The following is a 24,293-nucleotide window of genomic DNA, read 5'->3' as shown; positions in this document are numbered from 1 at the left end:
ATAGTCAAGATCCAAAAAATGAATAGTGTCACGCCCAGAAACAATTTTACATTGTTGCCGGTTGTATCTACATATATGTGATACAACAACAAATGATCAATGTCACCCCGGGAGATCAATCTCACCCCATTTTCCGGTAAATTTATAAGTTTTGAACGCAAAATGAAACTATTAAAATGAAACTCAAACGATTCATTGATCATACAAAAAAGCAAGAACTCGTCCAATTATTTCCCTTATTAAAATTATTAAATAATGTACCATAAAATAAGTTTAAAATTTATGAAGAAAAACTTTGTAATTTTCTGACGGAATTTGAAAATTGTTTCAAAGATTTTGAAGATAAATTTTTCATTACCACTTTTAAGAAATCATTTTTCAGTTCAAATTGATTCGGTACCAGTCATCTACATTCAACCAGAAAATAAACCACAATTTAAGTTTGAATTTAAATTTATTTGACGTTTCGATTTCCACTTCGGAAATCGTTATAAAAATAAAAACACACAAAACGATTCAAAAACATATTTAGGTGTTCATAACTTTACGATTTGACAGACAAAAAAGAAATTGAAAATAAAAGTTGGCAAAACTTTAAACGCCTTTTTCTCAAAACTGCTTTTTCCAAAGGCGGTGAACATTGCAACATCAAAGCTACTTGATAGATCTACCTGAAAAGTTTTATAAAATTTTTTAGACATTTCGTGAGGTAATGCTGTCGAGATATTTTTTCTTTAAGAATAATAAATAAGTTTGTTTTGCACCCCTTTTTTACAAAAAAATTTCTTATTTTGACTTCTGAGTGATATCAAAAACTCAAAAATCCTTAAAACTAAAAAACTTGACAGCGTTACCTCGATAAACTCATAAGCTAATAAAATATTTTTGAATTTTTTGTTGATGTCTACTGCAAAATCCTTTTTTGCACGATTGATCATTTTTGACTGTTTACCGTGACAGATTTTACGTCAGTAGGTGACATTTACTAGCAACTCGACGGTAAGTAATCCAACTCGACGGTAAGTACTCCAACTCGACGGTAAGTAATTCACTTACCGTCGAGTTAAAAAATCTCTTAATTTTAATTTATTTTTTGAAAGAATAAATACAATTTGTTAAATTATTTAATGAAATCCCACTTGTTTGGGCTGTGGTTTCACTTCTAACAGAAACTCCTGCAGAATCGCATACATTAGTAGTATCCAACATTTTTTCTCTTCAAATACGCGATCAAAGTTGAAAACTTGGAAATATCAATGCCATCATAAAGAAAAACGGGGGATTTAATCATTGAATATTCTGCCCAGAGGCTTCCAGGAGCTTTCAACTGCATATGTCTTTGAACGAAATATGCCAATAGAGTCTTTTCTTCGATTCTTAAATTCTTGCCTTCGGACCATTTTTTAAAACTTTGGTAGGTATTTTGATAACGGATTTTGGATTTTTCGGGAATAATTGCGGAACACCCTTCTTCCCAAACCCGTTCAATTTCTTCAAATTCACTGTCGCTCATATTTTAATTTATAATAATCAAAATTGTACTTAAAATTATTGAAAACTAAATAAAAACTCAATTCTCCATTGTTGTTATGCACCCTAGTTACTACCTAACAACCAAAGTATCTATCTTGATAAAATGAATGAAACTAGTCAATATGACAAAAATGTTTAATTTTATAATTTATAATGGTATCAATCGTGCAAAAAACGTTAAAAGCATGTCGAACGTTAAGAGGAAACAGTAGCGATCAACATGTAGCGAAAACGCGTTCCAAGATTGCGGCTGTAATTTTGAACATTTTTTCGAGATATTTGGCACACGTATTCGTAATATAATAAAGAATGGCGGTACAGAGCCCAATTTGGAAAATATATTAATATGTGGAAATTACTCTGTAATTAAATACAATATTAAAAAAACGAGTCTGTATCGCCCTTAAGAAGAACAAAAAAATACACTTTCTTCAAATAAACTTTTTTATCCGATGCCTAGATTTTGTGTCATTTTGAAACTACTAAAATTTTTTATTTTATTAGTAGTTCCAAAATGACACAAAATCTAGGCATCGGATAAAAAAGTTTATTTGAAGAAAGTGTATTTTTTTATTCTTCTTAATGGCGGTACAGGCTCGTTTTTTTAATATTGTATTTAATTACAGGGTAATTTCCACATATTAATATATTTTTCAAATTGGGCTCTGTACCGCCATTCTTTATTATATTACGAATACGTGTGCCAAATATTTTGAAAAAATATTCAAAATTACAGCCGCAATCTTGGAACGCGTTTTGGCTACCTGTTGATCTTAACTGTATCACCTTAAGGGTAAACTTAACCGCTCCTCCTCCAAACAATTGTCTTCGATCGGTATAAAACCCTTACCGTTCTCCATACTTAATATACTATTTTTTTTTTTGGAGGTGACTGTAAAATTTTTGCACAGTTAACTTATTTTTCAATATTTGGTCTTTAATTTTTTTTTTGAATATTCTTTGAATTGTACCGAATATGTTTATTTAATTTAAAAATAAAATAATTCTACCATAGTTTCAAACAAAATTCACAAAAATGTGCTTGAAATGTTGATTTCAAACCATATCCTTCCCCCCCCCCCCTTAAAAAATTAGTATCTAAAGAGTTAAAAATTCGAACATATTAAGGTAACAAATATTGTGGCCCTTACTAAAAAAAGTTTGCCCACTTGGCAAAGTGAGCAAAAGTTTTATAAGTTTGTCCAGGTGGAAGACAACTTACGTAGTATTGGGAGTACGAAATTGGAAAACCAAGGCGAAGGATAGGAAGGAATGGAAGCTGATTCTGGAACAGGCCAAGTAGTTCAGAGAAATAAGGGAAAAAAATATCGTGTTGGTGACACATCCCCCTCCAGGCTGAAACCAAATTTTTCGGGTAATATGGTCATCTATAATAATAACCTATATGTTTCCTACAGCCGATTTTGATGATATACATAGTTATAAACAAATGAAGATCAAAAAACGGTAAATTTTCGCTTTTTTCGTCTCTTACTAAAAAATTGGGCATTTTAAACAAATTTGAGAGTAATAAACTCATAAACCGTATAAAAAACTTCAATATGGCGTTCGCTGAATATGTCTATCCTTATTGGTTACTTAGAAAATTGCCAAATAAATCATAAATTTTGAGTTTTTATAAATATTCATAACTTATGTAAAAATTAACTTAGAACCTTCTTATTACACGGAATGCTGAAACTTATGGTGCTTTAATTACACCCTAAATTCCAAAGCAATTGGTCAAATAGTTTAAAAGTTATTTAGTTTGTTTATCCAAAATTAATTTTTTTGCAACACTGTAAGTCAGAAAATGATGAAGTTACAGTAATATTTTGGATAGTTTATGAAAGAAGAAAATTTACAGTATTAATTTAATTAAAAAAAAAATGACAAAAAATAATTATAGATATTGCAAAATAATTTTGCAAAAACATGTGAATTAAAAAAATGGGGGGGGGGGGCTAACTTTGTCCCTAAATGTCCTAGAACAGTTGTTTTTTCTTTCTAAATGTGTATAAAAATTCAGTCTTTCTAAATATGAAAAAATAATTTTTCTACGGGTAACGGTTAAAAAGTTATTCTAATTGTTTATAAGTAAGCAAAAAATGGACATGTTTTTGCAAAATAATTTTACACTGTTTAAAATTATTTTTTGTCATTTATTTTTAATTAAGGTAATAGTATAAATGTTCTTCTTTCATAAACTGTCCGAAGTATTATTGTAACCTCATAATTTTCTGACTTATAGTGTTGCAAAAAAAATGAATTTGGGAAAAATAAATTAAATAACTTTTAAACTATTTGACCAATTGCTTTGAAATTTAAAATATAATTTAAGTACAAGAAGTCTCGGAATTCCGCGTAATAAGAAGATTCTAAGTTAATTTTTACCTAAGTTAGGAATATTTATAAAAACTCAATATTTATGATTTATTTTGCAATTTTCTAAGCAACCAATAAGGTTGGACATATTCAGCGAATGCCATATGGAAGTTTTTTATACGATTTATGAGTTTCTTACTCTCAAATTTGTTTAAAGTGCTTAACTTTTTGGTAATAGACGAAAAAATCCATAATTTACCGTTTTTCGATCTTCATTTGTTTATAACTATATATCGCACCTTTAATAAAAAAAAGAAATAACTCAAAAACCACAGTTTGTGGGAATTTGCAGTCAAAGTTTTTAAGTTTTGCACAGTACAGGTTAAAAATTAATTTCACAAAAATAATACGGGTTAGAGGAATTCTAAAGGTTGGTGTGGAGAGTTTAATTAGTAAGCTCTTAGATTTTAGTAAATGCTAATCCTCTCGTCTATTGTTAAGGGTGCAAATGTGTTGTTCTTTTGATAGTTTATAGTTATTTCACTTTATGATTAAACATATATTCTGCGCCGATGAAATAATTCTACATGATGCTCTTTTATTGCTAAATGAACTGTCATGTAAAATAAACAATTAGGTTTGTTGCAGTTTTGATGTAAAAGCTTTGAGTTAACACTGAATTAATCCTAGTTGTTTCTATATTTTCTTGAACACAAAATGAATTTTCGTTTTCTTTATAATAAAATACTGATTATTCGTTTATTTATCTTTATTAACAAAATTGCCTGTTTACAAAATTAAACTAATAAGTAACACTATAATAATACAATGAAAAGATGTTAATACATTTTAAAAAATAAACCGAAAATATAAAATAGATTGTTTCAAGAAACTTGTGTGGCTACTCTCAAATATGGCACAACGTTTATCTTAGAACTATGAGTTAAAAAAAAACGATTAAATTATTGAATTATAAAATTGGGAGTAAAAAGAAGGAATCAGTCCTTTAGATAGCAATGCTTGCAAATCTTTCCGTTTGTTTGTACTCAATTTTTGTTTTTTTGTATAGGCGGGTTTGAGTGCTATTTCCGTTATTGATCCTATTTTTTTTCGTTTGTTCCTTACATCTACCTTTTTTTAAGTCTCATTATTGTATGATGTCTTATAAAAAAATATGTAGGATTATCTTTGTTCATTTGTATTGCTTTGATTTCGTTTCAGTTAACATTTTCTCCCTCAGTATTAATCGTAAAATTATACCCCAATTCTTTTTGCAAACCTTTTAAATCATAAAATGATCGGTAATTCATCTCGTGCACAATTAAATGTGGGTTCGATTTTCTAGCATTCCTTGTTAAAGTTACATATTGGTCTGGAGTGTAAATAGATCCAGATTTCAAGCTCTTTCTTTCTCAATAAGACTGTGCACACTATCGGCTTCGTTCTGACTGTGGCCCCTTATTAAAAATTTATGTGTCATTCTCTTAATTTTTAACGTGTGCACAGCGAATAAATACAGCGACGTTATATACTTATTCTTGTTTTGGCCACAGCAATTGTCTGAATAGAATATGACTTCTTTTTCACCATCGCCCTCTTCACTTATATTTTTTAAATAGGCCTATATGCAAGAACCGATTTCTATGGAGCCTCGTTTTGCATCACATTTAGATCAAAAATAACAGTGTACATTTGTATATGCCTGCTTAGATTTTTTCTGTCAGTTCCGACACCGTTAAATTGTAACAGTTCAGTTTTGATTTATAATAAAATGAAGAAGACTGACCTGTATGACATTGCAGCACAACTAGCTACTCTTACATTTTGGCTGACTTTGTTTCGGTCATTTAATTTCTCAGCCCTACTCCAGTTTTTTTCTAAATTTGATTTATATTTTTGCTCCAGGTCTTTATTTTCATTAACATTGGAATTGTTGTAGGTATTACACAGATCGCATTGATCTTTTTTTTTTGGTTGGAAGAAACCGATATTAAATTCAGTCGTAAATATTTTATAATAGGTAATATAATATGTACCAATTTATTTATTGTTCCGCTCTTGTTCTAATTTAAAATCATTGTATAAATCTTTAATGGTTTTGCTGCCTTCTATGTATTCTCTTGAAGTAGAAGCGCGTAGGCAGTGAGTCAACCCTTGGTATAGAATTAATATGCCCCTTGATGTCGGTTATCAGTTCGGGATCATTTTTTCTGTGCTTGCCATGTTTTCCTCTTAAATCATCCAGTGCAAAACCATTTGCATCAATCTTAGTCTGTATTGTAAAAATCATGCGGTCAGAAATATCTAAAGTTGATTTAAAAAATGTTTTGCACACTCTAATTTTGACATCATTTATAACAAAATGTAAAGCCTGGTTGCAGCGCCTAGGATTCTCAGCGTTTGTGTACCTGTACTTAGGTTGAATATCATCCATACAAGAATTTATGTATTCTCTTTGCTTTAGCAAACTGTCCAATTCCCAGAACTTGCAGAAAATACCATATCTGTTTGCTGTATTGATATTCTCAGAGCACTTAAGTCTGCACTTTTCGGTACATGGCTCTTTCAGACAACGAGCGGGGATAGTTTTTTTTTATTTTTTGACATAGATACGTAAGTTTACTATTATTACGTAAGATACTATTACTGTTTGATAGAAACAAGTAAAAGCCTTAGTTTATAATAAAAAAATGTGTATTTGTACATATATTAAAATAATACAAATTGAAACTTACTTCTTCCGTAGTTTCACATTTATTATTACCGGGTTTTTCATTGATGGAATTATTATTCAATGAGGAATTTTTCGCTACTAATCCAAGTATTTTTGTGCTCTAGACTAGAAGACGCCACTCTAAAACAAGAGTATAAATGTTGAATGGGTAAAAATGTGTGGTGGGGTGAAGAGTATAAATATTATACCGGTTAGTTATACAAGAAGCTGATAGTCAACAAGAATCTAATTAAATTGGATTTTCAAAAAATAAGTAAATAAGTATCAATGCGAACATCAAACCATTGCACATTAAAAGTATTACTATTACAATAATTATTGTTGATTTTATAATAAAGTGAAACAAGTCAAAAACGTGAAGGTTTCTAACTACCTATCTAATAAAATAATAGCAGAATATTGAAATAATACTTATTGTACTTTAGTAATTTTTTAAATTTTTAATTAGAAACTGCATAAAGTTGAAATAATACGGCACATAATAAGAAATAATTTCTACTAAAATGAACTAACTCATAAATGAACTAACAAATCTTCAACTAGTTTTCTAATAAAGTGAAATAAATCTGAAAGAATACACTTTTCTAAAAAGCGATAGCAAATGATATACTTACTCGTTAGTAAAACACAGAATTATTTCGTATTGTATCATTTTCTTTGAAAATACCGGATATCTTACCTCCAAACACAGCCGGAGTATAACTGAATTCCACCACTTTACAAAGGCGTTAGTAAAAAAGAGCGGGAAAATCATTTATCTTTCTCATTTTCATCATTTTAACCTGGCTGTTAAACGGAACAGGTTCTTCTCGTCTAGTTATTTCACTTTATGATTAAATCTCGAAAACCATGAATTTTGAGTTATTTCGCTTTTTTATTAAAGGTGCGATATATCATCAAAATCGGTTGCAGGAAACATATAGGTTAATAATATAGATGTCCATACTACTCAAAAAATTTGGTTTCGGCCTGGAAGGGGATGTGTCACGAGAAAAACCTTATTTCTCTGGACTAAAGACCCACTATGGGTTGTAGAGTCAATGATGATGATGATAATCATATACAACATGGCTCGGCGAGATTTTCTTAGAAGGTCCACAAATATTATGAAGATATTAGTGGGGGCCACATTTCATCTAATAAACACAACTTTTTAAATAAATCTAATTTTGGCGTTTTTAACCATATTTATTTATTCTTGACAAGAAGTTTAGCTGGAAACCATTTATACAAAATATAGAATCAAAATATTTAAAAGGTATAAATTTTTCAAAATTCATAAGAAGAACTTGGTGGGGAGCAGATCCACAATCGTGTTTAACTTTCTACAAAGCCTTTATTAGGTCCATCCTGGATTACGGATGTACGTTGTATGGATCAGCCAGTCCTTACACCCTAAAACGATTGGAAATAATTCAAAATACTTCTCTAAGACTCTGTTTGGGTGCAATGTGTTCAACGCCTGTGGAACCTCTTCGGATTGAAGCACTAGAACCAGCATTATTTTTGCGGAGGGAATGGTTGTCAGAAAAATTTATTATTAAGTCTTCTTTTAAAAATCCTACTCAGTTACATAAAATAGCTTTATTAAATAACCACGATTTAACAAACAAATATTGGTCAAAACAACCTTCTCCTCCATTATGTATGGCTTTTAGAAATACAAGTCCTCACAATAGTGCTTTAAAAAGACCTATTTCAGTCGATAAATCTGAATTCTTTGATATGTTGGAACCGATAGAAATATTCCTGTATACCATGAAAATTTGTTGATAAGTAAAAATACTTTAAGCGCTTGCATAGCAAATCTGCAAGATTTTCTGGAAATATATACCGACGCATCAAAACAAAATGACGGTACGGGGTGTGTATTCTATATTCCATCAACAAATGTTCAAGAAAAATTCAAACTAAATAACAGTACCTACTTCCATTTTTTCTGCAGAAGCGATTGGTATTATTAAAGCCTGCGAGTATATCGAAAAAAGCAAGTTAAAAAAATACATCTTTTGAGTGACTCCTTATCGGTTCTTAAATGCATCGCTAACCCAATTAATGTGGTGGCTACTGATATAAATCCTTTTATTAGAGAAATAAAATTAAAAATTCATAAATTAAGAAAAAGTCTACACGAATTAAAATTCACTTGGGTAAAAGCTCATATAGGACTTCGTGGAAATGAAGTTGTAGATTTCTTAGCCAAAGAAAGCGTCACAACTGGACAGTATATGGATAACAATTTAGGAGCTCAAGAATATTTAACGATATCTAAAAGTAATTTTAAGGAAAAATGGGAATTGCATTAGAAAGAATATTGCTGTGATTGCCCCATATGATACACACTGTTACATTCAAGTATTCCGACAGTGTTGTGGCACCAAGAGTATGATTTTACAAGGAATGATATTTCGACCATTTGTAGGCTTAAATTCGGACATGCAAGATTTCCTCAATATTTATATAGAATCGGTGTACGGCCTTTGTGAAACCTGCAATATGGTGAGCGACTTAGATCACATTTGTTATGCTTGCAGTAAATTTGAAATACAAAGACAGGAATTTATTAATAGTTTATTATTGCAAAACTTATACCCCCTTTTAATCTACTCCATTTACTATCATTAAATATGTATCAGGCATACAAAATTATTCTTAAGTTTATTCAAATGTATAACTTAAAACTTTAGTGTAGGTGTTAAGCTCGTTACCTTTGTTATATCGCCAAATATTTTACCTATTTACCTATATTTTCCCTCGTCTACCCTTTCTGTCTGTGAGTCACCTTGAATGACCCCTAGGTGCGAAAAGTAATCCTAGTTCCTCTCCCCATCGTAGTTCTTCATTTAAATTTCCAGAATAATAGTGTAGTTAGGTTAGTTAGAATAGGTTACACATATTTGCTACTGGCCGAATTTGCACTTGAAGCCAAAAGCCAAAAAAGAACATATTTATTATTACTCTTATTTTAATTTAAGATACAACAAAATTAACTCAGACTTATGAAGATAAGAGGTGAGTAAATCACCGTTTTAAAGTATAATTTTCCTGTCACGGTAGATTTTCTCTACTTCACTTTTGAACTGACCAATTCTAAGGAATTTTCGTTCGATAGAGTTTTTTCAGTAAGTTAATACTTTTCGAGTCATTTGCGAGTGATAGTGTTCATTTTTCAACACAAAAACCACTTTTTTAGTGTAATAACATGATGCCTGCAGCCCGGCATTCGGCAGATCAACAGCAGAGGATCGAACGCGTTTCCATATCGGCGCAACCCTCCTACGTACCCCCTCACCGGCGAAACCAAGGAGTGATGGCTACCGAGAGTATATTTAAGACAAGCAAGGAGAATCATGAACTCAGTTCCTCTCGGTTGACTGAACCAGATGAACTCAAACGGCAGATATGCAATGGAGTGAATTGGAATCTGCCTAGGTGGGCGCGCTCTGTAGTGAAGAGGCGTTCCGCCGGAGCTGTAACCGCAGTGAGCGGTAGCCGCCACTTCCGCACAGAGCTGGATGATGGGTAACTGTGTGTCGATGTTTGATTGGGGACTACGAGTCTGATAGTGTAAACTAAAAATTAAAAGCGACAACTTATTCGAACAAAGATTTATTTCAGACTACCAAATTATTCATTCTTTATCGAAAACGATAGTTCGTCACCGACAAGAATGATTTCACACACTTTTTTTTACTTAAACTAAACAAAACCGATAAATCGTCTCTTACAGGTCCGTCGTGAGTATTAATCTGTTACAGTCGGCCAAACCTGACATCTTCGCGTCCTCGAGAAGACTTAGAAGAATCAGTGAAGTTTACCTGTAACAGAAACAAAAGCATAATTTAGTTACCGTAATAAGCCTAAGCGTCTTGGTGTAAGTTGACTTCTTCCTCGGACGTATCCGAGCTTACACCCGTTTTATATAACTTTATTTTATCAGAGGGACGTATACCCTTGTATGACAGGCGCGTACGTTTCACTCCTGGCATATCTTCTACGACATATCGATCTTTATCGAGCACTTTCGTTATTATAAAGGGACCCTTATAGCGTAGCTCGAGCTTGGTACTTTTACCATCATTGGCGCTTTTCGCCTTCTTTACGAGCACGTGTTGCCCGACTTAGTATACATGAGGACGAACATGTCTGTAGTTGTAGGCCCGTTTCTGAACCAGTTGCTGTTCGGAAAACCTATCAGAAACCTCCTCTCTAACTACAATCAACTCCTCATGTTCGGCTGGGTACTTTTACCATCATTGGCGCTTTTCGCCTTCTTTGCGAGCACATGTTGCCCGATTTCGTATACATGAGGACGAACATGTCTGGAGTTGTAGGCCCGTTTCTGAACCAGCTGCTGTTCGGCAAACCTATCAGAAACCTCCTCTCTAACTTCCGCCAAGTCCTCATGTTCGTCTTCGCATACCTCAACGCTAAGAAATGCATCATTTATGTCTCTAGGCCGATTACCCAGGAACATCTCGTAAATCGATTTGCCGGTAGTAGAACAAACTGTTGAGTTTATTCCCCACCGAACCTTACTAATCACTTCATCCAAACGCTCTTCGATTTGGACTGTTGTAGTCAGAGCATTAAGAATGACGCGATTCATCCGCTCTACTTGGCCGTTTTCCTTTGGAGTAGCGGTGGCACATAAAACGTGTTTTATTCCGAGGCTAACCCAAAAGCTTTTGAAAGTCTGGCTTGTATATGTGGTGCCTCTATCCGAGATTATGCGTCGTGGAACACCAAAAATCTCTATAATTTCATTTAGGAATTTTATTAAGGATTCGTACTTGTATTGGGCACTGCTTTCATAAAGGTGAACTTCGTGAATCCATCCACAGCCACGATAACAGAGGTGTTCTTTCTTTTGCTCTTCGTAAAGGAGCCTATATGATCCAAATGGATTGTATCCATTGGTATTACCCTTTTCTCTATTGGGTTTAGACTACCAGTCTTTTACCGGCTCGTTTCTTATTATATAGGCAACCTAAACAACACGAGATATAGTTCTTCATATAATTTCGCCTTTCAGGAAACCAGTATCTTTTCTGAATAGCCTCTAAGGTCTTATCCAATCCGAAATGGCCTGCACCATCATGGTAGTACGTTAAAATATTCTTTCTTGCTGCGTTGGGTACCACCCAACGCCTTCCTTCCAAAAATTCTGTTATCTTTTAGAACATACTCCTGATGAACCTTTCGTTCTTTTGCACTAGCGGGTACTCCAGGCAAGATTTTGTGTAGAATTTTACAGCGGTTTTCAGTAAGTTGTGCAGATAGCACCCAATCATCCTCACTTATATTTACATGTAGGATTGGTAGCTCATCATATTCTTCATTGGTGACAACAGGATTCCTGCTTAGGGCATCGACATGGTTTATTTTTGAGCCAGCACGATATTCGACTTCAAAATCAAATTCTTGAGTAGACAACCACCATCTACCAATCCTTGAAATCAGATCACGTTTAGTTAGTGTAACAAGCAACGCATTACAATCGGTGACAACCTTAAATTGAATACCTAACAAATTATATACTCTGAACTTTTTCAGCGAATTAACCACGGCTAGCGTTTCAAGCTCATAGGTGTGGTAGTTTTATTCTTCTTTGGTAGTTGACCAGCTAAAATATTGGATCGGCTTTAATTCTCCATTTGGTTGCGCTTGTAGTAAGATGTCTCCGATTCCTATTTTACTAGCATCTGTGTGATGTTCCATAACTGCCTCGTGATCGTATATCGCCAGCAGTGGCCTTGACGTTAGTTTTGCTTTGAGATCTACGAATGCACATTGTTTATCAGCTGACCAGTTAAATGTGATATTCTTTTTCATCAGATTAGAAAGTGGCTTTGCAATAGCTGCGAAATTACTGATAAATTTCTGAGACCCAGAAACTGGCGGACCTGATGAACGTTGGTGGGAGTAGGAAATTTTGACACTACCATTACCTTTTCATCGCCGGATATCTTGTGTCCCAAGTATGAGATGTTACCGTGTGGAAAATGACATCTTTGAAGTCTTAGTGTTCTGCCAGACTTCTTAATCAGTTCTAGCACCGTTTCTAAACCTGTAAGACGATTTTCGACATTTGCCGATGGTATGAGAATATCATCTAGGTAAGCAAGAGCAGTAGTAAAACGAAATGAACCTAGAATCTCGTTCATTATCCTTTAGAAAACTGCTGGAGCGTTGACTAATCCAAAGGGCATGCGTAGATGCTCATAATGATCGTGGAAGTGATAAATGCTGTCTTAGCAATAGAGTCTTCTTCTAATGCTATTTGATAGTATCCTGCTGCTAGATCTAAACTATTAAAGTAATGGCAACCGTTGAGGCGGTCTAAAAGATCATCAATTCGAGGTAGGGAACATCGGTCCTTGACTGTTTTCCAATTAAATGTACGGTAGTCAACACATAACCTTACTTCTCCATTTTTCTTTTTTACTAGTAGTATCGGGCTGGCATATGGTGAATTAGATTCACGAATAATGTCATTATCTAAAAGTCCTTGTACTACGTCACGTACTTTTCCTCGTTAAACGGCAGTCTTTGAAAGACTGTCTCGGAACCGTCAACAGCTCGTACCTCTGGTACAGCATTCTTCCTACTTGAAAGGCAGTCTTCGTCCAAAACCATAGGATCGCCGTTCAAAACAATCGGAACCGTCATTCAAAGCCATCGGGAGCGTCATCCAAAATCATCGGGACCGTCGTCCACAACACAGGAGGATCGTCGTCCAACATCATGGGGATCGTTGTCCAAAACCATCGGGACCGTCATCCAAAACCATCGGAACCGTCGTCCAAAACCATCGGGGCAGTCGCACAAAACCGTTTTATCAAAAGCATCGGGACAACTAGAACCCTAACTCTGGCTAATGCTAAATCGACCATTACATAAACCAATACATTACACATAAATAAACCAATACAAATCTCAGAGTTTGCAAAAACTCATCCACCACCGTAACCCGTAGACAAGGCATACTGAGGAAAGAAGCGCAACCCATCTCTTTTAACCAAGCAATCCCGAGCATGCGACAGACAAAGATGGCTAGACCACTCAATCCTTAACATTGGCGTTACACCTCGATTCACAGAGCGGCCCACACCTTGCTTAATCCACATATTACCATATCTATTCCGTAACCACGTAACATTATTTTTTTACAGATCTTAGATCTAAATTCAATATTCTGGCTTCGGTATAACGTGAAGTAACAGCAATGCTACCCGAACCAACATAACCTCTAAATACATGGCCATTTACACCACAATCAATAAAGTAACATGCATTATACTTAGCAGAATTATTTTTAGTCATGCACATTGGAATACATATTATTCATAGGAATATTATTCATTGGAATATAGTAAGAATACATATTATTCTTAGTTACTGTTACATATATATATATATGTTACAGTGAAAGCTGAATATTAGTCAAGGTGTACCGTCGCTAGTGATTGTCGACCTTCACTGAAATGACCAGTGAATGTTGATAGTAGAAAATATATATCAGCTTTCACTAGGGAAGGTGAACCTTCACGGAGTCAGCCTAGGGAATGTTGAACATCTGGCGGATGTGCACGGCGGGCGAACGACCTTGACCTGTCGTCAATTTAGTTTACATTTTTAATACTTTTATGAAGTTTAACTTGTTTGAACGTATTTAATACCGCATAGTATAATAATTAGTAATTTTACATTTAAGCCTGCAAGTATCTTTTTATTTGCAGATCCCAGTTTAATACTTGTCCAGTAAACATTATAAAAGAAGATGAAATTCCAATGGAAAAGACACTTACTTTACGAACAGTTGCTACTACTCAGTCAACCGGAAGTGGGCAAGGATTTTTTAAGTGCAGTTGTAACAAGAAGTGCCAAACAAAGAAGTGTTACTGCATAAAAAACAATGTTTTATGCAATTCCAAATGCCATAAAGCATTATCATGTTGCAACAAATAATTTTATTATTGTTGACTATAGTATTTTCGTCTCTATTATAGTCTTTAAATTGTAGACTATAGTTTCACGTTTTATTTTGTTCTTATTTGTTCATCTTTCAAATTCTAAATTTACTTTTGTTATAAAAGTATACGTGATTTAAGATTAGTCTTTTATTTCTCTCTAACTTTCCCTAGACTGTTGTAGAGGAGGTTGTCATTCACTATAGGAATTGTCAACCTTCACTAGTGGATGTTGATCTTGTTTGTACGTCTGTGTAACTTTCCCTAGACTGCTGTAGGGGAGGTTGACGTTCACTAAGAATGGTCAACCTTCACTAGTGAAAGTTGATCTTGTTATTTCAGAATTCAACTTTCACTAAGATGCCCAGCGAGAGTCGACCGTGACTAGTAAAGGTTAACCTTCCCTGAAACGTCAACTTTCACTGTAACATATATAGTTTGTACTCACTCTCAGTCGTGTGGTACTGATAAATATGGTTTGTACTCACTCTCAGTCGTCTTGAAGGTGCCTGGCTTCAATTTGAAACAATTGGCGTGTTGTGATATCTATATCTATCACGAGAACTTTCCCTACTACTTGATGAATAGGACCTTTTCTATCTACTTCAGGATCTACCTTATATATTTACTCTATCTTATAAGTTAATAGTTTAAACCGTATATTTAAGCTATGTTCAATCTATCAGAATTAACACGCACTATTGTATATAGTCAACATAATATGTACCTACTAATGTCTAAAGTTATAGCTTAGACCTCTTATCTAAACTACAACTTAGTTAATTAAAAACGAATTTTTAAATTAACAGTTAAATAAATATCTAGCCCAAACCTTATATTTAAACTAAACAAGAAAATACTTATCACTTATAGTCTCCAAATTTAGAGATTAAACCTTGTATTTAAACCAAAAGCTGATAAAAAAAGCTTTAAACCGTAGATATTATATTTAAATTAAAAACTTACTGCGTCGCCATTTTCCAAAATAAGCATCAAAAGTCCAGACCGTGTATCTAGACAACAAAATACCTATGCAATATAATGTAGGTATAACTCACTAAAGTCATAGCCTTAAACCTTTTATTTAAACTATAACTTAATAATTCAAAGCGTATTTTTAAATTAACAAAGAAATAAATATCTAGTTCAAACCTTAGTTATATTCAAACTAAACAAAAGAAACGCATCACTTCTATAAAAATAGTTTCCAAATTTACAGGTTAAACCTTGTATTTAAACCAGAAACTGATTAATTTAAACCGTATATTTAAATTAAAAAAACTTCCTGCGTCGTGATTGTCCAAAATAAACACCAGCTGAAGAAGTCCAGACCGTATATCTCTATTATAGTTTAAACCTTATATTTAAACTAAACAAAGAACACTTTCGTATCACTTAAATTATTGTACACTCTCCCGTATTATTTTTTTTAACGAAACACTTTAATTAGTCACCCAGACAAAAAAATTATCTGCATAGAAATATTACGTTCAAACTGCACCGCAAGAAACAACAATAACATAAACGGCCAAAGCGATATATTATAGCACGTAGAATATCCCGCACCTGAACTGTAAACTAAAAATTAAAAGCGACAACTTATTCGAACAAAGATTTATTTCAGACTACCAAATGACCAAATTCATTCTTTATCGAAAACGATAGTTCGTCACCGACAAGAATGATTTCACACACTTTTTTTACGCTTAGCGTCGTTTAAACACAACGATAAGTCACAGCAACTAGTTGTGATGACAAGTTGAAACGCTGTTTAGACGCTGCGATTCAATGCGATACCACCTTCAACCCAACTCCAACTTTGATAAGTTGTGCGATGCACCGTTTACACACAGTGATAAGTTGCAACAACTCGATTGACCTTGATAAGTTGTTTGATTTATCGCTGTGTTTAAACGACCCTAAACTAAACAAAACCGATAAATCGTCTCTTACAGGTCCGTCGTGAGTATTAATCTGTTACAATAGTGATGTTGATTATACTTACTTTCGAGTATTCGTTACAAATCGTTACTTTTGTATAAAGTAGTCATTTACAGTATTCGTTACTTTGATTACTATGATTACTTTTTTATTTGAGTACCAGTAATCATATCGAGAATCGTATTTCTCCGTAGGTAGGTTTTATTTTAATTTTCATTCTGTGAATTTGTGAATTATCTACTATCTAATCTACATCGGCAAATCGCGTAGATCTAGATAAAAATATAGGGTTCTCGCATTCGAACTTTGTTAATGACATACATTACATATTTTATGTATACCATTATACCTCCCTCTGTTTCATGTTCTATCTTCTCCTCACCCTCATACCCTTAAAACGCTTCATACCGATAACGATATTCGATACCACTCGTAAAATACCGGTCCCGTCCGCTGGTATACGATTGGTAGAAAGTAATCAAGTGTACTGGTTGTAGATACGATAGTCGTTACTCGCTCTGATACGATTGGTACGAAGTAACGAAGTAATCAGAGTAACCAAAGTAATGAAAGTAACGATTTGCCTCTCTGTATATTAATCGTTACTTTCGGTATTCGTAAGTAACGAGTACTTTGTAACAAATAGATACTTTTTCAACATCACTAGATTGTGTAATTATGTAGATAGATTGATTCCGTATAGCGTGATTGCTATTTAGTCGGAGAGATAGAAGCGGATTTTGTGCGTGATAAGTAATATGGGAAAACTATACGGGGATATGTTGAATTAGTTGTGTACATGACTTTCACTAACGGCCGGAAACCAGAGTGGGGGCCGAGGGTAGTTATAAGGGGTCAAAGTCGCGGTTTTTATTATTTTTTTTTTGTGACGCTCATGATCGAGATAGTGCACCAAAATATGGGAATAAGTAGGTCATGACGTAACTAAGTAAAATCTCTAGGGGCGAAACGCTGCGTGGCCGACAAAGGGGTGGCGGTAGGGGTGAATATAGAAAATTTAAAGGGTTTTTTGCGACGTGATTGAGATAGTGGACCAAAATTTGGGAATAAGTAGACCATGACATTACTAAGTAAAATCCCAAGAGCCAGAAATCAGAGTGGGGGGACGAGGGTAGTTATAAGGGGTTAAAGTCCCGTTTTTTATTATTTTTTTTTGTGACGCTCATGATAGAGATAGTGCACCAAAATTTGGGAATAAGTAGGTCATGACGTTACTAAGTAAAATCTCTAGGGGCGGAACGCTGCGTAGCCGACAAAGAGGTGGGGGTAGGGGTGAATATAAAAAATTTAAAGGGTTTTTTGCGACGTTCGTGATTGAGATAGTGGACCAAAATTTGGGAATGAGTAGACCATGACATTACTAAGTAAAATCCCCAGAGCTGGAAACCAGAGTGGGGGAAGCAAGTAGTTATAAGGGGTCAATGTCCCGTTTTTTATTATTTTCTTTTGTAACGCTCATGATCGAGATAGTGCACCAAAATTTGGGAATAAGTAGGTCATGACGTAACTAAGTAAAATCTCCAGGGGTGGCACGCTGCGTGGCCGACAAAGTGGTGGATCAGGGGTGAATACAAAAAATATAGGGGGTTTATTGCGACATTCGTGATTGAGAGAGTGCACCAAAATTTGGGACTAAGTAGACCATGACAAAACTAAGTAAGATCCTCAGAGCCGGAAACCCGAGGTGGAGGACGAGGGTAGTTATAAGGGGTCAAAGTCGCGGTTATTATTATTTTTTTGTGACGCTCATGACCGAGCTAGTGCACCAAAATTTGGGAATAAGTAGGTCATGAGGTAACTAAGTAATATCTCCAGGGGTGGAACGCTGCGTGACCGATAAAGGGGTGGGGGTAGGTGTGAATATAAAAAAAGGGGATTTTTGCGACGTTCTAGATTAAGATAGTGCACCAAAATTTGGGAATAAAGAGACCATTACTTAGCTAAGTAAAATCCCCAGAGCCGGAAACCAGAGTTGGGGATGAGGGTAGTTTTAAGGGGTCAAATTCGCAGTTTGTATTATTTTTTGTGACCTGCCACAACATTCGTCCCCCACGCAGCGTTCCGCCTATGGAGATTTTACTTAGTTACGTCATGACCTACTTACTCCCAAATTTTGGTGCACTATCTCGATCATGAGCGTCACAAAAAAAATAATAAAAAACGGGATTTTGACCCCTTATAACTACCTTCCTCCCCCACTCTGGTTTCCGGCTCTGGGGATTTTTCTTAGTAATGTCTTGATCCACTTACTCCTAAATTTTTGTGCACTATCTCGATCACAAACGGCAAAAAACCCCCATATATTTTTATACTCACCCCTGCCTATCACCCCTTTGTACCCCAAGCAGCGTTCCGCCTCTGGAGATTTTACTTAGTTATGTCATGACCTACTTACTCCCAAATTTTGGTGCACTATCTCGATCATGAGCGTCACAAAAAAAATAATAAAACCGCGAATTTGACCCCTTATAACTACCCTCGACCCCCACTCTGGTTTCCGGCCGTTGGTGAAAGTCATGTACATAACTAATTCAACATATCTCCGTATAGCTTTTCCATATTACTTATCACGCACAAAATCCGCTTCCAGCTCTTAGACTAATTGTATATACTGTGTTGTTATTATATTTTTGATGATATTATGTAGTTATAAAAACAATTTTATTTCTTTTGCAGGCCGTCTAGGGAGCTTTCTCCGGAACGGGGCGAAGATAGATATTTTATTTTGTTATTTTTAATTTTGAACTGTTTACAAATATCCTGAATATATTTTTATTTTTAACTTGTTTGTTGTCCTGAAAGAACTACCCGTGATAAACTTACAAACGGTTTTTCGCAAATAACTTTAAAATAAGGACCTTAAATTCTAATAAAACAAAGTTTCTTTAAACTTGGTTTACCTTATAATTAATTGGCACTCTTCAATGTACAAAATTCCTGACACAGGCATAAAGTGACCTTTAAAACTGTTTAAAAGAATAGGAAATGGTTGGGCTTTTTGCATTCTTCGAGCTCTGCCAACAAATCTATCGCCCCACAAAAAGGGAAACATAAGCCTGTACTTAGGCATACAAATATGTTCTCTTTCTTCATCTAAAACGCAGAAGTTCTTCAATAGCCAGATTTTTATGTAACCAACAGTGGTCCCTGAAACGAATTGAAATATTTTATTTTCTAAAAGAAATATTTCCCTCATTTAATTTAAAAAAATTGAATGTAATACTTAACTGAGGTTCGTCGAATGTTATGTTTGGTCGCAAATACTATATGAAGTAGAAGGTTGAACTCTAAAAGTCCAATCCGTATAAAAATTTAAATGTGGTTATATAGGCGTATTCTGAAAATTTCTTGGACTGTTTGACTGCAAAAGCCTCAAACGAAGAAGTGTTAAGACGAATTGGACATGACAGAAAGCTTATGAACACAATTAAAATAAGAAAAACATCGTATCTGGGTCACATACTTCGTAACGATAAATACTCTCTGCTACACGTTATCATACAAGGAAGAGTAGAGGGGAAAAAGGCTTGGGAAGAAAGAAATCTTGGCTGAGAAATATTAGAGATTGGCTAACCTCAGTGTTGAACAGATATTTCACGTTTCAAAAGACAGATAAGCGTTTAATGAAGTGATCGCCAACCCTCGTTAGAAGACGGCACAAGAAGAAGAAGAATAATTAACTAAACATCTTCCTGAATTGAACCAGTTTGTTCTTAAGTCAAGAATACAAGATATAGGGGACTTTCCTTATCGTCATCTTAATCCAGCGCAAACTCTGAAGAAAAGACGTACATAACCAAAAGACGAAGAGTCTTGCTAAAGACTACGATGTCCTAAAATGAGCAGCTCCAGCTCAACTTGCTGAACGCCTTCGTTTTCAGACCTTGACAGGTCTCGACAACATGCCTCTATTCCTTTCTGTATTGAACAATCTCCATCCAATTCTCCATGCCCATAATATTATCTCTCCACCGGAGTCGAGGGCGTCCACGTGGTCTTCTTCTAGTTGGGACTTCTTCCCACACCAGCCTTACCAGAATGTCTTTTAAGGTATCCTGTCCATTGGAGTATTCTGGACTTTATTTCTTTTATTATGTTAGCGACTGGTTATAGTCCTTCAAGCTCTTTGTTAGCTCTTATCCTATATTGTCCTGCTGCTTCATCAAGCACAAGCCCAAAGATCTTTCTTAAAACAAATTGAAGACTCTCAGATGCAGAATCCACCAATTTAATAAAAATTAAAATGGTAAATAGTGATTTAAACCTGAGACTTTTCGCGTTGAAAGTTCTTACTGGTACATCCTTAATCTGCGACTTTTTCATTTAATAAGACAGCAGACGACGAATATAGAAAACGAAAGGGAAACGATCACATTCCGCCTTCATTCGTCTAGGAAAAGGACAGCAGAGGAACTTTCAGTACTCAAACCAAGTAAAGGAAATAAAATAATAAATGATGGTTTTGCCTGTTTTCGATTCAGAGGGTTGCACACCCGCTAGACAGGCTGTTTCTACCATTTCAGGCGTCCTCAGTAGCTTTTGTTAGCGTGCACACCTCTGAATCGAAAAATAGCTCCACCATCATTTTAAAGGGAATCTGAAAAATAATTCAAATTTCCCATTAGACGCGATACAGCGACATCTCATAACAAATTGAAGAGTCTCAGATGCAGAATCCACCAATTTAATAAAAATTAGAATGGTAAATAGTGATTTAAACCTGAGATTTTCGCGTTGAAAGTTCTTACTGGTACATCCTTAATCTGCGACTTTTTCATTTAATAAGACAGCAGACGACGAATACAGAAAACGAAAGGGAAACGATCACATTCCGCCTTCATTCGTCTAGGAAAAGGACAGCAGAGGAACTTTCAGTACTCAAATCGAGTAAAGGAAATAAAATAATAAAAATTTAAATCACTATTTACCATTTTAATTTTTATTAAATTGGTGGATTCTGCATTTGAGACTCTTCAATTTGTTATGAGATGTCGCTGTATCGCGTCTAAATTTGAATTATTTTTCAGATTCCCTTTAAAATGATGGTGGAGCTATTTTTCGATTCAGAGGTGTGCTCGCTAACAAAAGCTACTGAGGACGCCTGAAATGGTAGAAACAGCCTGTCTAGCGGGTGTGCAACCCTCTGAATCGAAAACAGGCAAAACCATCATTTATTTCTTTTTTAGAATTTTTCTTTCCCAATCACGTAGTCTCTCTTCGTTTGCCTTTGTTATCGTCTACATTTCGCTACCATACATCATTACGGGTCGTATGATTGTTTTGTGTAGTTTGAAACATTAATACGTCAAATGCTAGTGAAACATTGTTGGTAAATAAATAACATTTGACACGATGTTGATATGTCATATAAGGATGTGACGTGCTACACAATTTGGAGAACAATTCCTCGGTTGCTCAGAACCGGAAGAGATATGGCATGGTTCTTAACAAGATGTTATTAATATGCTCTTATTAGCTTAGAAATAAAAAATAGAAAAATCAATATAAGAATGTCAAATAAAACGGATATAAGTATTGGGCGCCACTGGTTACCTTATGGGAACCAAAAATATACAAAAAATAGAAATATTGAAACAAAAAAATTAAATCTGTGATCTCTTACGGTGTTACAAATAGAGATGTACCAGATTACGTGATTACCAAAAAAAGAAAATAAAAAGTTTTACAAAGAAAAAATAATACCTTGTTACCATAGTCCTGTTCTTCTTGGTTGTTCTAAGTCCAAGGCACAATTCACTCACTAAATGTCACTTTACAAATGAATTGATATAATAATAGTACAGCAGGTTACCCATAGTTATAGTTTATAGAAAAATTCAGCATTGAATTTATTTAAAAATTCAGCATTGAATTTATTTTATCTGCACTACTCGAAGAAAAATATTTAAAAAGAATTTGTTTTCTAGTTTATTTAACGGGATCAAAAAATACCAAAATAAAAACAACTCCGTGCTTTAACTACGATGTTGAAACTAGTAACACCAAAAAATTCTACTCCTGCATAATTCCTGGATCTGACTGCATGTAAAAAAAAATGATACCAAAAGTGGCACATACTGGGTTGGGATAAAGTATGGAACCAAGCAAATATCTTTGAAACTAAAAGAACAATATTTATGAAACTTTGCATTCAAGTACAGTGACGCAAAAGGCATCTATTGCCATATTTTTTGTTACTACTCCACTTCCGGTTTCACCGGAAATACCCTTAACTTATTTAATTTAAATGGGACACCATGTATATTTTTGCGGATTTTAAAAGAACTTGTTATTTTTAATTCACACATACCGAATTTGGTAGAAAAAATTTGTTAAAAAGTGTCTGTAGATAATTTTTTTGTATTACTTAATACAAAGTAGTAGGAAATAAACGGGTACCATCTATACTGTAGACTAAAATTGTTCTTTACATGCACTGCATGACTTATTTGAATTTAGTATAGTAGGTAAAACGTTTACTGAACTAATTGACAGAAATAAGTTGTATTAAAAATGGTTCATTTAAGTGAAAAATATCGTATTGAAATATTAATGATTATCGGTTCAGTTGAGTTCAAGTAAAAGTGTTTGTAGATATTATCGGATTATCCTGTAATTACGTTTGTAGAAAAAATATTGTATGATATGCGTGTTAAAAAGTACATTTTTAAGGCACTCATGTGAATTGCAGAACTCGCTTCGCTCATTCTTCAAACTTTCACATGCGTGCCTTAAACGTGTACTTTTAACACTTATATTATAAATAACTATTATTTCTTGTTTTAATAGTCTTTTCTTCCAAACTTGGTATGTATGAATTAAAAATAACAAGTTCTTTAAAAATCCGCAAAAATATACAGGGTGCCCCATTTAAATTAAATAAGTTAAGGGTATTTCCGGTGAAACCGGAAGTGGAGTAGTAACAAAAAATATGGCATCAGATGCCTTTTACGTCACTGTACTTGCACACGCAAAGTTTCATAAATGTTGTTTTTTTCGTGTCAAAGATAATTGCTTGGATCCGTACTTTATCCCAACTCTGTATAACGATATCGACATCCGCCTAACAACAGCGAAAATTGCCGGGGCTCCGTTGTACACCGCAATGCGTCGCCGAGCTGAGTTAACTATCAGTCGGCCGAAGAAACTTGTAACTATGATACATTTTAACTTCACTAAACTGGAAACTGACTGGTCAAACTAGACTTCACTTCATGACGACTCTAACGGAACTCTCTTGATGACGGCCCTAACGGAACTAACTGTACCGATCTCCCCAAACTCCAATCTTCTAAAATTCAACGCCCTCTCCAGAAATCATTTGATCTTTCCATCAACAATTCAACAACCAATTAACAGACTTGGCACTCAATCAATCAAAATCTTGACCAATAGGAAATTGCAAATTACGCTCTAGATTAAGCCCTCGGACGCACACCAAAATAGCTCGGCCAATCACCAAAAAAAAAATAAACAAACAGATCTCAAAAGTTTGTTACACCTACTTTTCCCATCAGAAATGCTTAAGTCAGCTCTATCAACGATTATCGACTCGAAAACACTTGAGAAACCCTATCGCTGATCCACTTATCTCTTAGATAAACATACAACGACATTCTGGCTCTAAAATAAATAAAACTCAGACTTTTCGTCTCGAAGAATCATTAAACCTGTTTGAAGCAATGCCGCCTCCTCTGTTGAATACAAACAAATTGAGGCACTTACGATATCTACGCCGAATTTCAGAGAACGGTCAGATAAACAAA

The 24,293-nt window shown here is 34.5% G+C and overlaps 1 protein-coding gene across 1 annotated transcript in view; it reads right to left on the bottom strand.

Annotated features, from left to right (window-relative positions):
* Positions 1-24,293, bottom strand: part of LOC114331270 (WD repeat-containing protein on Y chromosome) — a 97,867-nt gene that overhangs the window by 13,880 nt on the left and 59,694 nt on the right. Inside the window, exon 9 of the mRNA XM_050649188.1 lies at positions 19,428-19,674. Within this exon, the coding sequence (XP_050505145.1) occupies positions 19,428-19,674 (247 nt within the window). The remainder of the gene's footprint in view (positions 1-19,427; positions 19,675-24,293) is intronic.

Source organism: Diabrotica virgifera, chromosome 4 (genome assembly GCF_917563875.1).
Source record: "Diabrotica virgifera virgifera chromosome 4, PGI_DIABVI_V3a".
NCBI classification, from domain to species: Eukaryota; Metazoa; Arthropoda; class Insecta; order Coleoptera; family Chrysomelidae; genus Diabrotica; species Diabrotica virgifera.
This window is presented reverse-complemented; position numbering and strand designations above follow the sequence as displayed.